General features: G+C 36.4%; 1 protein-coding gene across 3 annotated transcripts in view; it reads right to left on the reverse strand.

Annotated features, from left to right (window-relative positions):
* The window catches only part of PKN2 (protein kinase N2), a 138,154-nt gene extending 123,350 nt beyond the window's left edge, over positions 1–14,804 (reverse strand). For 2 of the 3 annotated variants that reach the window (XM_003784175.3, XM_003784173.3), the window contains exon 1: positions 14,297–14,804. In XM_003784175.3, the coding sequence (XP_003784223.1) occupies positions 14,297–14,344 (48 nt within the window). In that variant the 5' untranslated portion in view covers positions 14,345–14,804. Of the gene's footprint in view, positions 1–3,440; positions 3,474–14,296 lie in introns of those variants that run through there. The other variant, XM_023509802.1, reaches the window with a different exon arrangement.
* Between the last annotated feature and the right edge of the window lie 212 nt (positions 14,805–15,016).

The raw sequence follows: 15,016 nt of genomic DNA on the forward strand, positions 1-15,016 counted from the left end.
CAACTCCTGGGCTCAAGTGAGTCTCCTGCCTCAGCCTCCCAAGTAGCTGGGACCACAGGCGCCCACCACAATGCCCGGCTATTTTTTTTTTTTTTGGTTGCAGCCGGCATTGTTGTTTTGGTGGGCCTAGGCTGGATTCAAACCTGCCAACTTAGGTGTATGTGGCTGGCACCTTAGCCACTTGAGCCACAGGCGCTGAGCCAACTTAAACTCTCTAAAAGTTATACACTACTACTTCTAGAATCAGCACACCTCTAAGACATCTTTATGTTACCATTAACTGTGCCAAGAATGAATGAATGAATGAATGAATACTCACAACTAGATGGCAAATTATATATTCCCCTTACTGACATTCTTGGTTCTCTTCGGGAAGTTTTCCATGATCACTTTTAACATAGCTTAAAAACTTTTAAATGTCCTTTAGGTATATGAAAAGAAAAATATACAACTCTAAAATTTGGTAATAGAATTGCACAGAGAACTAAAATGACAGGAGTCAGAAGATAAGGGCTCACATCAAAGCAAACATTAGCTGAAGAGATAGGAACATCTATAAATTGAGTATAACAGGACCTCCTATCCCTAACTCAAAGGGTTGGTTTTTTTTAAACAAATAAAATAAATGTGAAGTGCTTTATAACTCAAAATATGTGTCATAAATATAGAGTGATATTGATACTAGTAATACTATTCTTATTTTCAGCATGGTTCTCTTTATTTTTATAGCCAAGTCCAGTTCCTTCTCTATAATTAACCACTGTATTATAATAAAATAATTACATACCAACCAGCCTCTTTGCCAACCTCAAAGAAAACAAAAAGAAAGTCCATCTTTTTTAGAGATTTTGTAAAGCAAGAAATGCTGCTTTAGGTCTGATATTTAAAGTTAAAGTTCTTCATTGGTTATAAGACATTCCTAAAAAGGAAAACCAAAACTAAGTGTAGAATTTTGTGTAGTGTTTCTATGAGGTTTTAACACAATGAAATCATATACCAGAACATGAATTTATAGTAAAATGAACATTCTCCTGATGCTGCAGTGCAAAGATAAGGTTTCTATAGCAACAAAATGGAAATTCAATTATGCTATGCAATAAGCAATAAACAATTGGACACTTGCTATAATTTGCACAATGCTCAACTGTATCCAATTACAGAGTCTATATTATTTATTAATATTCAGAAGCATCCTACCACAAACATGTTTCTCTAGTATTTCAATGTGGAGGACCATTTCAGACTTTGGAGACATATACTTTTAGTTCAAATTTATAAAATGCCCAAAGCCTCTGGATCTGAATTTAAGTTCCTCCACAAAGTCACCAAATTGTGGCATAGCTCAGTATTTATAATGCACAATGTACAAATAACATACCATATATTCTTTTTTTGTTTGTTTTTTGAGACAGAGTCTCACTCTACTGTCCTAGGTAGAGTACTGTGGCATCATAGCTCACAGCAACCACAAACTCATGGGCTCAAGAAATCCTCTTGCCTCAGCCTCTGCATAGCTGGGACTACAGGCAACAGCCACAATGCCTAGCTGATTTTTCTATTTTTAGTAGAGATGTGGGTCTTGCTCTTGCTCAGGCTAGTCTGGAACTCCTGAGCTCAACACTCTACCAGTCTCAGCCACCCAAAGGGCCAGGATTATAGGTTTGAGCCACCTAGCCCAAGCTCCATCCTAGAACTTTATCATCTGTCAACCCATAATTTCTTTATTCATGGAAATAGCCATACGTTAAGATAGCTATCCTCACTGTACCCTGCATGAAGCAAAGAAGAAAACAAAAAACAGAAGAGAAATTAACCTATTAAGTATATAGGTCTTTTATGTCCAACTTAAGCCAGCCTGTCAACGAAGTAATCTTAACATTTAAATCCAATAGCTAGAAGAATTACTGTCTACTATATACTAGGCACTTCGTGGACATCAAAAATTATCCTCACTTTTATAAAGAAAATGTACTTCATGGAGCTTAATCACACAAAGTCACAGAGCTACTATGTAACAAATGTAAGATTTAAACCAGGGCCTGTGTGATTCCAAAACTTGAGTTACCTAGTAAACCAGTGATTTCAACAAGGCCTTGAAATTTTTCAGAAAATTTCCAAAAAGAAATTTGGCAAATATATAAAACTGACTTTTAATTTTGCCAGTTAAGATATTACCATTAATTATCTTCATATCTTAAAAGAGAATACATTTTAACATCAGTGAAAGAAAGAAGTAAAAAGAGGCAGAAATGATAAAATCTCAAATGGAAGGAAAGGCTTAAGGATCTTACAACTACAACGTCATGAATCAGAGCTATTCATATTTTCACACTAAGGATAATGTATGAATATATATTCTATTATTCTATACACGTTGGCATAAAGGTGCTGTATAATCTGGCAACTTTATTTCAACATTTAAAATTCCTTTGTTTGCTGAACACTTGATGTCTTTGGCTATGCAGTTTGAGAGTAAGAATTTGAGGGAACTGAATTGAACTGTTCTTCCCTACAGGGAGAGAAAAAGTAGGTGTTTCCAGGGCACATAAGAAAGAGAGGGTTGAAGCACAGACACGAAGATAAGGAGAAAAGAACTAGGCATAGGATATGAAACTGGGTGTTCTGTGCAGAAAGGATCAAGCGAAATGTGGATATTTTTGTTGAAACCAGTCATGTGTCTATAAACATGTGTAGAAGCAAAAAACCCAGGAAGCAGAGGCTGCCAGAATCACAGAATTCTTGGATAGATTTGGAATTCCCATAAGGTACAAAATTGTGGGTTCAAACCTATTTTACCTAGAGCCTGAAGGCAAGATTTTAGCATGAATTTGTCCTTCAGATCAATGAGCCAGTCATAATGAATGGTCTTGGTAGAAAAGTAAGTACTTGCACTGCTGAGGGAAAGGACAAGACAGAAAGGAATGCTGCACAAAGCAAAAGGCTAAGGTCTTAACCTGAGCAGACAGGAGACAGGCTGACAGGCTATGGTTACTGGAAGAGGGATAGGGAAAGAGGCAGAGAAAAATGCCAAAAAAAAAAAAAAAAAGAGAGAGAGAGACAACAGAGTATAAGAGTTAATAGGAACTTGTGCTATCAAAGACAGAGACCTTGGAGTGGCATCTCAGTTCAGGTCTTTTATAGTAACTACAGAGAAGTTATTTAACTTATTAGAAAGTTTTACTTCCTTAAACACTAGTTCTCTTGCCTGTAAAATGGAGATAAAAGCCTTACTTCAATAGAGTTGTTCTAAGGATTAAATAACATCAATATGTATTAGCTGTCATTTGTTTTTAATATTGATAATGTTATTTTTATTTTTATTACTTGTTTCAGTTATGTGTAGTGATACGTTTCTTGTGGCAGGCAGAAAATTCTCAGTCTGAGATGAAGAACACAATATTATATGACTTAAGATAATAAACTTAAAATTATGTACCTACCAGTGGCTCAGGAAAAATAATGTAATGCAGTTCTGCTCCCTCATAAATACTAAAATAAAAGTAGAAAAAGGTTTAAGTGACAAATTAAAAAACGAGGGCTTTTCAGACATGAAACTGTTATTTATTCAATAAACATTAATTAGCAGCTGCTATGTATGAATTACTCTGCTGAGGACTGATAAGATGAAGGTATAAAGTAATTTTCCTCAAAGATTTTAGGCATTAAACCTAGTAGACAAAATGAGGTAGGATACAAACTACAGTACAATGCAATGTATGATAAATGTCATGAGATAGAAAATAGTCTATTTAAATTTTGAGGGGAGTTTGGACACACTAGGGGAAAATAAGGAAAAGAATAAAAAGCTGAATTTGAATTTGGCCTTAAAGAAGCATTCCAGTTGGCAGAACAAGAATATAAGGGAAGAAAAATTACTAATAATGATGTGCTTAAAAAATAAGCTGCTTACGCAAGTTAAGAGTTAAGAATGAAAAGTATGTTGAGGCTACAATGACAGCTTGGATTGTCCAGCTAAGGAATTAGGACTACACCCCATAGGCAGTAAGGAGTCACTAAATGCTAGGGGCAACTTCGGAATCTAGCAGCTGTACACAGTCTAAATAAAAACAGAATGAAACGGAAGAGATAAAGGTGAAATATCAAAACATCACTGTCATTCAAATGACAATGAGAGCTCATACTTGAACACTGGCAAAATAATGAATGTATTCAAGATATATAAGATATATAAGGGAAGAGTATAAGGCAGTAGTAAAATTAAACTGACCAGCAGGCTTCTAGCACGGGCAACTAGAGGACGAAGAATAGCCTTTACAAATTTAGAAGTCAGGTTTGACAGACTAGTCATCAAAAAAAAAAAAAAAGAATCTGTTCATTTACTTATTCAAGCATTTATCAAACATAAACCACATGCCAGTTACTAGGGAAATAAAAATGAGTTAGACATATTTCACTCTTGAAAGTGGTAGAGACATATATAATTTAACAATTAATAACCATCCTAAGTGATAGATTCAATAAGAGAAGCTGTCAAATGGGAAGTCAGCTAAATTACAAAATTTTATATAACCAATTCACTATATTTACTTATCAAAAACACATCTTACCTGTTTTTACTTGGTTACATATGAATATAATTATATATTCAGTGAATATATTTTTCTTAGATTTTTTAAAGGACGGTTCAATTTGTCAAATACTGTTCAGGCAGACAAGGTATATTAGTATTCTTAAAATTGGAACAGCATATATGCAAAGATACAGGGGTATAAAAAAGCAGTGTAGTTCAAAGAATAACAAATGGTTTAATACACCAGAGTGTAGATCCACAGGGAGAAAAATCTGAAAGAAATGACAGGGGCTGGACATGGAAAGTCTATATATCAATGGAAAGCAATGGTGTTTTCCCAACCTACATATACTCCTTTCTCATAGAATAGTTCCTATCCCCACCTCACATGAGGGTCCTTGCAGCCATGCTGGTACTCCATACTCTACCTCTCCCTTGTTAGAGTTGACTGGATCAGGGATGTATGTTCCACTGACTGAGTAGGGCCAATCAGATTTTCCCAATCAAAAATTTATTACTGTGACACAGAAAGAAAGACAGATTACGGGCACTGGATTTTTGGAGTTGAGTTAATGCAGATTTAGAAGTTAGGAGTGCCAGTTAGGAGCCACATACAAGGACAGCAAAGAGAACCAGTATAGAGATAAACTATAAAGTACTTACATACACTTAAGGAAGAATAGAAAAGAGAACATGTAGCCTTAGAAAGAAATAAAACATCCACTTTCCTATTTAGTATTCACAGGATACATACCCTATAGCTTTCTAATAAATAAAAAAATTCTTGTGTTTCTATTCTTCTCTTCAACTCTTAGAAAACAAGGTATTGGGGTTAATCAGATTCTTATGGTTAATCTGAAAAATAAATTTAAAAGGAAACAGGCAAAAAACAAATTGAACATTTAAAGTAGCAAAAGAGTTATCAAAAGAAAGCAACAGTAGCAAATAGAGGGAGGTACGATGAAAGAAAAGTAACCAATATCATTCAAGGTCCTTGAAGCTTAACTTAAACAATAGTTTCAGAAAGCGAAGCTGTACCAATTGCCTCCAAAGACTAGAAGGAGCAGGAGATCACTGATATATTTAGAAAATAATGTCAACAAAAATAATTTAGACAGAAGTCATATGTAAATAAGTTAAATAAATGGTAGAAAATAAAGACAACTAAGACACTTCTTTAAGAGCGTGATGATAAAAAGAAAGAAGTTTGAGGGGACAAGTATTAAAGAATATAATAAAAATATGAGATGTGAAGTTATTTTTAAGCAAAGAGCTGGGGTGGGGGGGAGGGAGAACGGAAAGCCCCATCTTGCAAAGAGTATAACAGGATATTCCAAAGGAAGGAAGCAGAAGTCCAGGAAAGTATAGTTTTAACAAGGTGAAATAATTTTTTCCTTAAAACTCAGCAGGAGGATGGGCACGGTGGCTCACACCAGTAACTCTAGCACTCTGGGAGGCAAAAGGTGGTGGATCCTTGAACTCAGGGGTTCAAGACCAGCCTAAGCAAGAGAGAGACCCCATCTCTAGTAAAAAGAGAAAAATTAGCCAGGCCTTGTGGCGGGCCTCTGTAGTCCCAGCTATGTGGAGGCTGAGGCAAGAGGATTACTTAAGTTCAAGGGTTTGATGCTGTGGTGGGCTACAACACCATGGCACTCTACCCAGGCAACAGAGTGAGACTCTGTCTCAAAAAAAAAAAAAAAAAAGAAGGAAAGAAAGAAAAGATAAGGAGAGGGGAGGGGAGGAAAGTTAAGTTGAGGAAACTCAAATCCAACTTCATCATTACTAAGATTTTTTTTTCACCAGATGATGCCACAGCAATAACCAAAAAACTGTAGGTATGATAATAAGCAAATTATTAAATATCAGTAAATTGTACAAGAGAAGATTAATATTTGTTTTACACTCATTATTAAATCTGATCAACTTCAGCACTTTTTAGCATGCAAAGCAAACACCTAAACAACTGACTCACATAATCCTATACTTGGAATATAATGCCCTTCAAACAATAGGGCAAAATATTAATTACTAGTAAGTATTTTGCATCAAAAAGATCCAGAATCAGAAAATGAGCAGTTGATGAACTACTTAAATGTATAATTTTTGCTATTTCTTTGCTTCTTTACCCTGAGTCAATCAGCATTTGACTGGTATGTATGAAGCAATATAATATTTTATACAACTTTCTATGGTTCATTTAGTTATTTACAAATTTGCAGGGCATAAATTATATTACTTTACTTTCTATATCAAATATACAATACATTTTTAATGAAAGCTTATCTGATCATAACGGTGTAAATGATTCTGGATATTGGCCAAGAAAGGTAAAACACTTAAAATTGTCCTTCCCACACAGCCCCTGAAAACAAAGTGAAAAAGACAAGTTAGAACATGAAAGAAGACATTTACAAGACATAGAGAGGATTTGTATAAAGAACACTTATAAGTCAGTAAGAAAAACATAAAAATAGTTAAGAGATATGAACAAGAATGTCACTACGGAATAAAGAAACACAGACAGCCAGGAAACATGAAAAGAACATCTTATATCAGTGATAATTAAGAAAATGCACATTAGGACTACAAAAGGCATTTTATACCCTGTTGAGTCATAAAAGTTAAAAAACAGTATCAAGTGTTGGAGGTGAGAGGATGGATAACCAAAGGATCTTTTCTCTCTCACACACTGCTGATATGAACAGACACTGGTGCAATTATATTGGAAGTTCAACATCATCTCTTAAGCTGAGCATTCACCTACCCTGTGATGCAGTAATTCTACCTCTAGGCATACGAGAAACTCTGACATACATACTACAGAGAATAGGCACAAAGTGTCCATGGTATCTTTGTTTACAATTACAAAAACCAGAAATTAACTGCCCAACAAGAGAGTAGATAAATACCCAACATTAATGAATTTTACATTGAAATATTATACAGCAATTAAAATGACTATAGCAACATGTAATATAACACAGATAAATCTTAGTTTTAAGTGAAAAAATGAACTTAGAAAAGATTATATTCAACACAATTACATAAAACTAAAAGACTTTAGAATTATATATCCAACAAAAGTATACAAAGTAGTCTCCCCTTATCTGCAAAAGCTCCAAGTCTTCCTGCAGCTGTTTAAAACTATGGATAATACTGAACCCTATATATACTATGTTTTTCCCTATATGTACATACCTATACTTAATTTATAAACTAGATACAGTAAGAGATTAGCAACAACAATAAAATAGAACAACTGTAACAATATACTGAAGAAAAAGCTATGTGAACTTGGTATCTCTTCCTCTCTCTCAAGGTTACCTTACATTATTATACTATACTTACCTATTTTCAGACCACAGTTGCAATGGGTAACTGAAACTGCAGATAATGAGAGACTACTGTATGAGGAAGAGAATGAACACAGGACCCAATCTGATGATTCCGTGGGTTCATAAGGAGGTGGAGGCAGAAGGATAGACTAGAGGAAAACTAGAAGTAGGTTAAGTTCCTAGCTTTTGGGTGGGGGGTTGGGGGGGTCTGTGAGTACTTATGGGTTTAATAAAAAATCTAAAAGTTGTATGAAATTTATTCAACGAAAATTTTGAAACACAGAATAATCATCTCCTTAGAGAATCCCTAAGGTGGCAACTACAGGGAAGGGAAAACAATGATTCATGTACAAAACATATGACATTCAGCACATGTATTGTATGGTATGTCTTCTATAGTCAAAAGTAAATTCCAAATTCTGTCATAACTAGTTTCCAATAAATTAAGATACTTGTGAGCCAGGGCAGTAAAGTTTTCACCAATGAGATACAATAACTGCTGCCAAATTTCTAAAATAGATAAATTTTAATAAGAATATCTATTATATAACTCTTGTGTATCAGTTCACCTTTATGTGGACTTCAACATTCATTCACCTTTAAATCGAAGATGTTTATCCTCAAGTACATAGTTCCTAGTCTTTTCTGGTCTTAATTTTTTTATAGATATTACTTATGTACATGATGTGAAAAAAATTTAATTAAAAATTTAATTTTTTGAGATTGAAAAAATATAATAGAGGTAATTTCAAATAATATTATATCAGATAAAATTAACAGAAACTAAGATAAGATGCTCTAGATCTGTTTTACTAAGATATTAGAAATTACTTTTTCATCAGTAGGTTTCTCCCATTCTAAATTTCTTTTTAAAGCTTTTTAACTAGTTTTCAACTTTTTAACCTTGTCAAAATTTGAACTCTGCTATATATCAAAAGTTAATCATATTAAATGTCATATTTTGTTTTATTCTAATTAAGAGTAAGTTTGGCTTTTGAAATAACAGACATTTGATAATTATTTCACACAATACATTTTACTAGGAATTGAGTGTTTTACTCAAATGTCACTTATGGAAGTAACATTATTTTAAGTGACAGTAATCTTTACAAACCACTGCTCCACTCTTTCCCTTTGTTTAAAAGTAGACACAGGGAATATCTCGATGAATAACATCAAAATTTACCATTGCCAAACTTGAAAAGCAGACAGGGTACCCAACGATCAGATGCTAAGCTCTGGGGTAAACAGATAATGTGTGGAAGGTGTCAGTACCTCTCCTTATTTCAACACTGACCATAGGCAAATGGCAGGAGTTGCAGGAGACTAGATCTAATCTCTATTACACAAATGAGAGATGATAGGAAAACATGATTTCAGAGCCATCATTTAATAACGCTAGTTTTAGCACAGAGACTTTTACCTAGGCAGCCAATAAATATTTAGCGAGTTACTTAATATGTCTAATTCAGAAAAATATGTTTTGCAAATTATAAACATTGAAGTATTCAAAGTAGCAGTAATCAAATCTAAACTGAAAAACTACATTTATTGATTTACTATTCAAAGACTTGTTGGTATGTATCATTATTGTCTATTACTAAATCCATATTGTATTTTTCTTAACTATATCACAAAGCAATGACTCAAAATCAAAACACTTTGCAATTTTAAAAAGTCAATAAAGGGAATTATAATTATACTTACTTATCTAGCACCAGTAGCTATAAAACTTGTAGCTAGTTCTGTCTTAAAACTCCTTTTTTCAGGCTGGGTGTGGTGGTTCACGCCTACAGTCCTAGCACTCTGGGAGGCTGAGGCAGGTGGACTGCGTGAGCTCAGAGGTTTGATACCAGCCTCAGCCAGCGTGAGACCACATCTCTAAAAATAGCTGGGCATTGTGGCAGGGACCCGTAGTCCCAGCTACTTGGGAGACTGGGGCAAAAAAAATCGCTTGAGCCCAAGTGTTTGAGGTTGCTGTGAGTTATGACACTACAGCATTCTACCAAGGGCGACAAAGTGAGAGTGTGGCTCAAAAAAAAAAAAAAAAAAACCCTCATTTTTTCTTCAGAGTTCTAATAAGTAAAATAAGATAGAGAAGTAAAAAAGAGAAAATGGTTTCTAAAGCCATGGGACTTTTAAGTTGGAAGTTTGTCAGTAATGTCTATGTGACAGAACTACAAGCCAACTCTTAACTTTCTTTTGTACTTTTATGCATTTTCTAGATTTTTTACAATAAATGCGCATTGCTTATAACTTGAAAAAATGTAAAAACTGTCTTATCCACCTGGTGTATTCTCAGATCACAAACCACCCTGAAATCTTATCTCCCCAAGCTACATCGTTCATTTTCCAGTTATCATTTCAAAATTAAGACTCCACCTCCTAATCTCCCATCTGATGAATAAACTATCAGTAGGCTATAGGTGGGTGTAACGTAACTATTACACAAATCCCTTTTCAAGGGAACATTTTCTGGGAGAGGGATCAGAAATGTAAATCAAAGCAAACTAAGTAATTTCATAGGTCAATTATCTTAAGACAGTTAAGACATTCCTCATCCTAGGTGACAAATGGAACCTTCCCATCAATGCAGTGATTACCTACTAAGTGCCATATGCAGTGCTAAGTTTAACTTGAGCTTAAAATTTTAAAGCAAAGTTAATGCCATAGAAATGCTAAATCTTTCTGGAAGTTCTGGGGAAATGTTTGACATCTTTATCAAAAACAATAATTGTTAAATGAAGAAAGCCTGCAACAAGTAAAGCCTTTGTACCAATATTCTTGTGGAACATTTCACCTTATTCACAATAATACAACAGTTCAAAATTACAGAACCAAATAGAATGTGGAAATTCTTTTTCCTTGTTATACACGCATAGGGATCTAACAAGTAGCATAATGCTTATATTAACATTTTTAGCCAATTTTTAGAAAGTTCACACAACTATAACATCGGAATGCAAAGCATTTATGGTTCCACAGAACTATAAAGAATGGTATAATGTGAAACATATAGACTTGAGTTCAAACTCAGACTCACAAGACCAATGGCATTTTACTTAACATTCTTGAACTTAGTTTCCCGATCCATAAAATGAAAATAACAACACCCTCCTTATTATTGTGAAGGTCAAATAAGGTGTACAGTGTACTAAGTACAATGTATAGTATGTAGCAAATAATACAAAAATGTTATTTGTACTCCCTCACAGAAAGCAAAACTCCATCTTACCATCTTTATATCCAGTATAACTTTGGTAGGAGATTCCATAACTAGCTGTTGAAATTAACACCTATAACTTAAGGTTAATAACTATAGTTTTTCACTTCAGCAAGTTACCTCTACCTAAATAAATTCTGCTGAGAATGAAATTTAAGATTCCCAGCCCAATAATTTATTGGGCATTTTGATGAAGATGAATCTCCCAGTAATCAAGCTAATTTAACCCGTATGCTGCTCAATATTTGGTTCTGCATACTGCAAAATTACTATTGTAGCCAACATTTTCATTTTGAGATTCTTATAGGTTTTATTAGCCCAGTTTCCTTGGAAATAAACTTTAGTTTCTTCGGCCTCATAAAAGTATCTCGCTAAGTTATACTTCATAAATAAAAAAGAAGAACATACAAAATAACAAATTAGTTATCAGAGATAAAAATTAGAGATTGGCAATTAAGTTTATACTTTTAAACAGTCTATTTCTATTTTTACTACAAGAAATATTCTTCCTTAGACTTCCCCAAAGCCTCTACCCATCAAAGTTTGTGTGCATTTTATTAATGTTTCCTTGTTACAGTAAGCCTCCTAAATTATTAGCAAAAGTCAAACTACTTTATAGAAGGATAGCAGTAATTTAAAAGGATACTGTAATTTCAGATTTTCTTAGTTTTATCTTTTCACAATCAAAGGCTTTTAATAAACCAATTCCAAGTATTCAAGTATTTCATATTCTGCCATATAATTTGAATAATGAAAAATTAGATTTTTTAAATAGGTTCAACTTTATTAAAATTAGATTGTAATATAAAACTTTCACAGTGATATAGGTATTCCTGAGACAAGATATATAGCAAAGTAACAGTTTTTAACTATCAAATACATTTTAAAACTTGCTACAGAACTTTTTAAATACTTAAAACCCATATAGCAGAAAAGCATTAAGAACTTCATACTAGACAATTTTTCAACTAAATTCAAACAATTTAGCAGCTTTTTTAAAAAACTGATTCTCAAAACAAATGTTTGATAAATATTTGGTTACTATATGCTAATTTAAGAAACAAACAATACAAATGTTTGAATAGATGAATATACTTGGTGAAGCAAATCTTATGACTACTATGTGCTGATATAAATAATAATCTCAAGTATTTCAATAAACATGATAAAGTGTAAATGTAATAACTTTTATTAGAATTAGCAATTAAACAAGAAAAATGCCTTGAATATACATGACAGCCTATAAGGTAACATTTAATAAGAACTATTTCTTTTCTGTATTATATTTTAGCTTATTTAAAAGTCTAACTTCGGATTAAGAGTTCCCCTACTTTGGTCCCATTTCTAAGTAGTCATATTTAAAATTTCTTATGTCTTTGACCTGCTTCCTTGTCATTGCCAAAACTGATCTTATTACAAGATACTAAAAGTTATATTTTAATAAACATGAAAATGTTTTTAGTTCCAGTGCTAAGTCATTTATGCCAACTTTCTACAAAACAGAAAGCCAAACATTTCATAATTCTAACACCATGCAATTAAAAAAAAAAAGTTGCTGTTATTGTAATTGCTTTTTCTCAGTCAATACCAAATTTTATGTTTTCATTTTTAATACAAGGCAATGTAAAGTATTTCCAATGTGCCTCAAATCATCTTCATTTTAAAAGCCACAGTAAATTAATAAAAAAAAAAAACCCATTCATTTAGCAAATGTAGTGTGCTGTTAAGACCGGCTCATAAAAGGGTAACTGTAATTAAAATACTACATAGCAAAATTTTCAATTATGTGAAATCAGCTTTGCAATTCCAAAGGATCCGAAATTTGCAACAGTGCACTGATGTACATTGTTGAAATCTCCATTTTTTGTAGCAAAATATCAAGTATAATGGCAATGGCTTCAAGCTTCCATCTAGTTGCAAAATAAACCAAATTTACATAGGGATCAATTGAAAAATGCATTTAAACAAGAATTTAGACACAGTTGCAATATTTAACTCTGTCATCATCTACAATCAACTCGAGTTTCTAGATTGTCTTAAAAAAAATTAACTGTTCAACCCACAAAAAATCACAAGCATTTATTTTCTCCTGTTAACTCCCACCTTCAATCTTTGAGTAGCTAAAAGATAACTATATTAAAACAAAACTAAGTCCAAAAAAAAGCACGGAATTTTAACATTTTAACATCTGATAAAATTAAGATGCAGACATCCCTGGAACACTCCAATTGATGAAAAATAAACCCTACAGGGTAGCTTAAGTCCCCTGATACACCACAGAGATCTCAAAACAAAAATCGTGCCTACATCATCAAATACTTAGCTGGTAATGGAAAAGAATAATATCGCTACTCGACATGGACTTAACTAATTAAGGGAGCTATTTCGTTCTTATCTTTTGCACACATGTGGTGCTCAATGTTTTCCCTATGTCGACTGCTTTCTCATTTGTAAACAACTTCTGTAGTTCTTTCTTTGGTGTTCAAATGGGAGGGAAAATGAAAGTCTGAAAAGCATCAACATCTGGGCTTCCGGATCCGAGAAGAGTTAGCAGAGAAAAGGTCTATCCATTTATCATTTGGTAAAAAAGGAAAAAAGACAGCCCTCAAATCAGAGGAAAGAAACTCAATCACCTGAAGGAGCTAGTGACGCGAACCAAGCGGTGGGTGAGACTCATTTAAAAAACACACACACACACACACACCAAAACTTGTCTGGGGGCTGAAGTTATGGGGGCGCTCTTTGTGCAAAGTCTGAGGGGAAGGGAAAGAACGAGAAAACAGCTTGGGAATCATTCAAACGAGTTTAAGGAGCAGCGTACGGGGGAAAGGAGGGGCGAGGCCCGGCCAGGCGGAGGGAAGGGGCCGCAGGGGCGTTCGCGGTCAGATCTGACACCAGGGGAAGGGGCAGCTAGGTGGCCGCTCCAGGGACCGACAGAGAGCAGACGCCTGCTGCAGCACAGGCAGCCAGAAGAGATGCGGTCCCCTCCACTAGGTAGAATCAAATCGAAGCGGTGGCAGGCCAAGGCTCCGGCGGAGGAGCGGGTCCGGTGCCCGGGAGAAGCGGTTCCCGAGTGACATCCTCGAGTTTCCGCACTTAGCGGGCCAGGGGCGCGGCGGCCGCAGGGTTTGCCTCCGTCCCCGACCCCGCGCCAGACTTTCTCCCGGGCCCCTCCGCCGCGCGTCCCGCCCGGGCCGCAGCCCTTACCTGCAGCTCCGTGAGCAGAATCTCCCCCCGTTCGGGGTTGGACGCCATTGCGCTCCGCTCTGGACTCCGCACCTGGACGCGGCCGCGGCTGGCGACGGGAGAAGGCGGGACGGGACTCGGGGTGGGGGGTGAGGAGCAGGGAGAGAAAGAGAAAAAAAAAAAAAACCTAGGGATTCATGGCAGGCGCAGTCCCGGCTGGAGGCGCGGCTTCTTCCGCCCGGTTCATGGAGAGCGGCGGGGAGTGAGGGCACTCGCAGCGGGCTCCTCCCGCCGGCCCGCCGCCGCCGCCGCCCGCGCGGGGACTGTTCGCTCAGCCGCTCCCTCCGGGCGACGCCAGGAGCCGCCTCACCCCTCTCCGTACGGGGCGCTGCGGCCGCGGCTGCAGAGATCCTCCTGTCGCACCATTTGGCTGTCACCGCGTCGCAAAAGCGGCTCACTTGGCGGACCGCCCCCCCCAGGGCCGGCGGCGGCCGCCGCCTCTGGCCGGGCGGGGGAGGAGGGGCGGAGGGGACCCGGGGACGGGCGCGGCGCGGGGGGCGGGGCGGCGGGGGCTGCCCTTGGACCCGGCCCGGGTGAAAAGCAGGGGAAAGGACTGGGCTGGCGTCTCTGGGGAGGCGGGACGAGGAAGAAAACGCACGCCCGCCTTCCTGCTGCGTGTAACGGCTCGGTGGTGAACGCTGGGACTCGGCGGTCGGCTCGCTGTTGGGTTTTCTTGTTTTG

This window comes from Otolemur garnettii, unplaced genomic scaffold (assembly GCF_000181295.1).
Source record: "Otolemur garnettii isolate 467f Iridium unplaced genomic scaffold, OtoGar3 scaffold00010, whole genome shotgun sequence".
Lineage (NCBI taxonomy): Eukaryota > Metazoa > Chordata > Mammalia > Primates > Galagidae > Otolemur > Otolemur garnettii.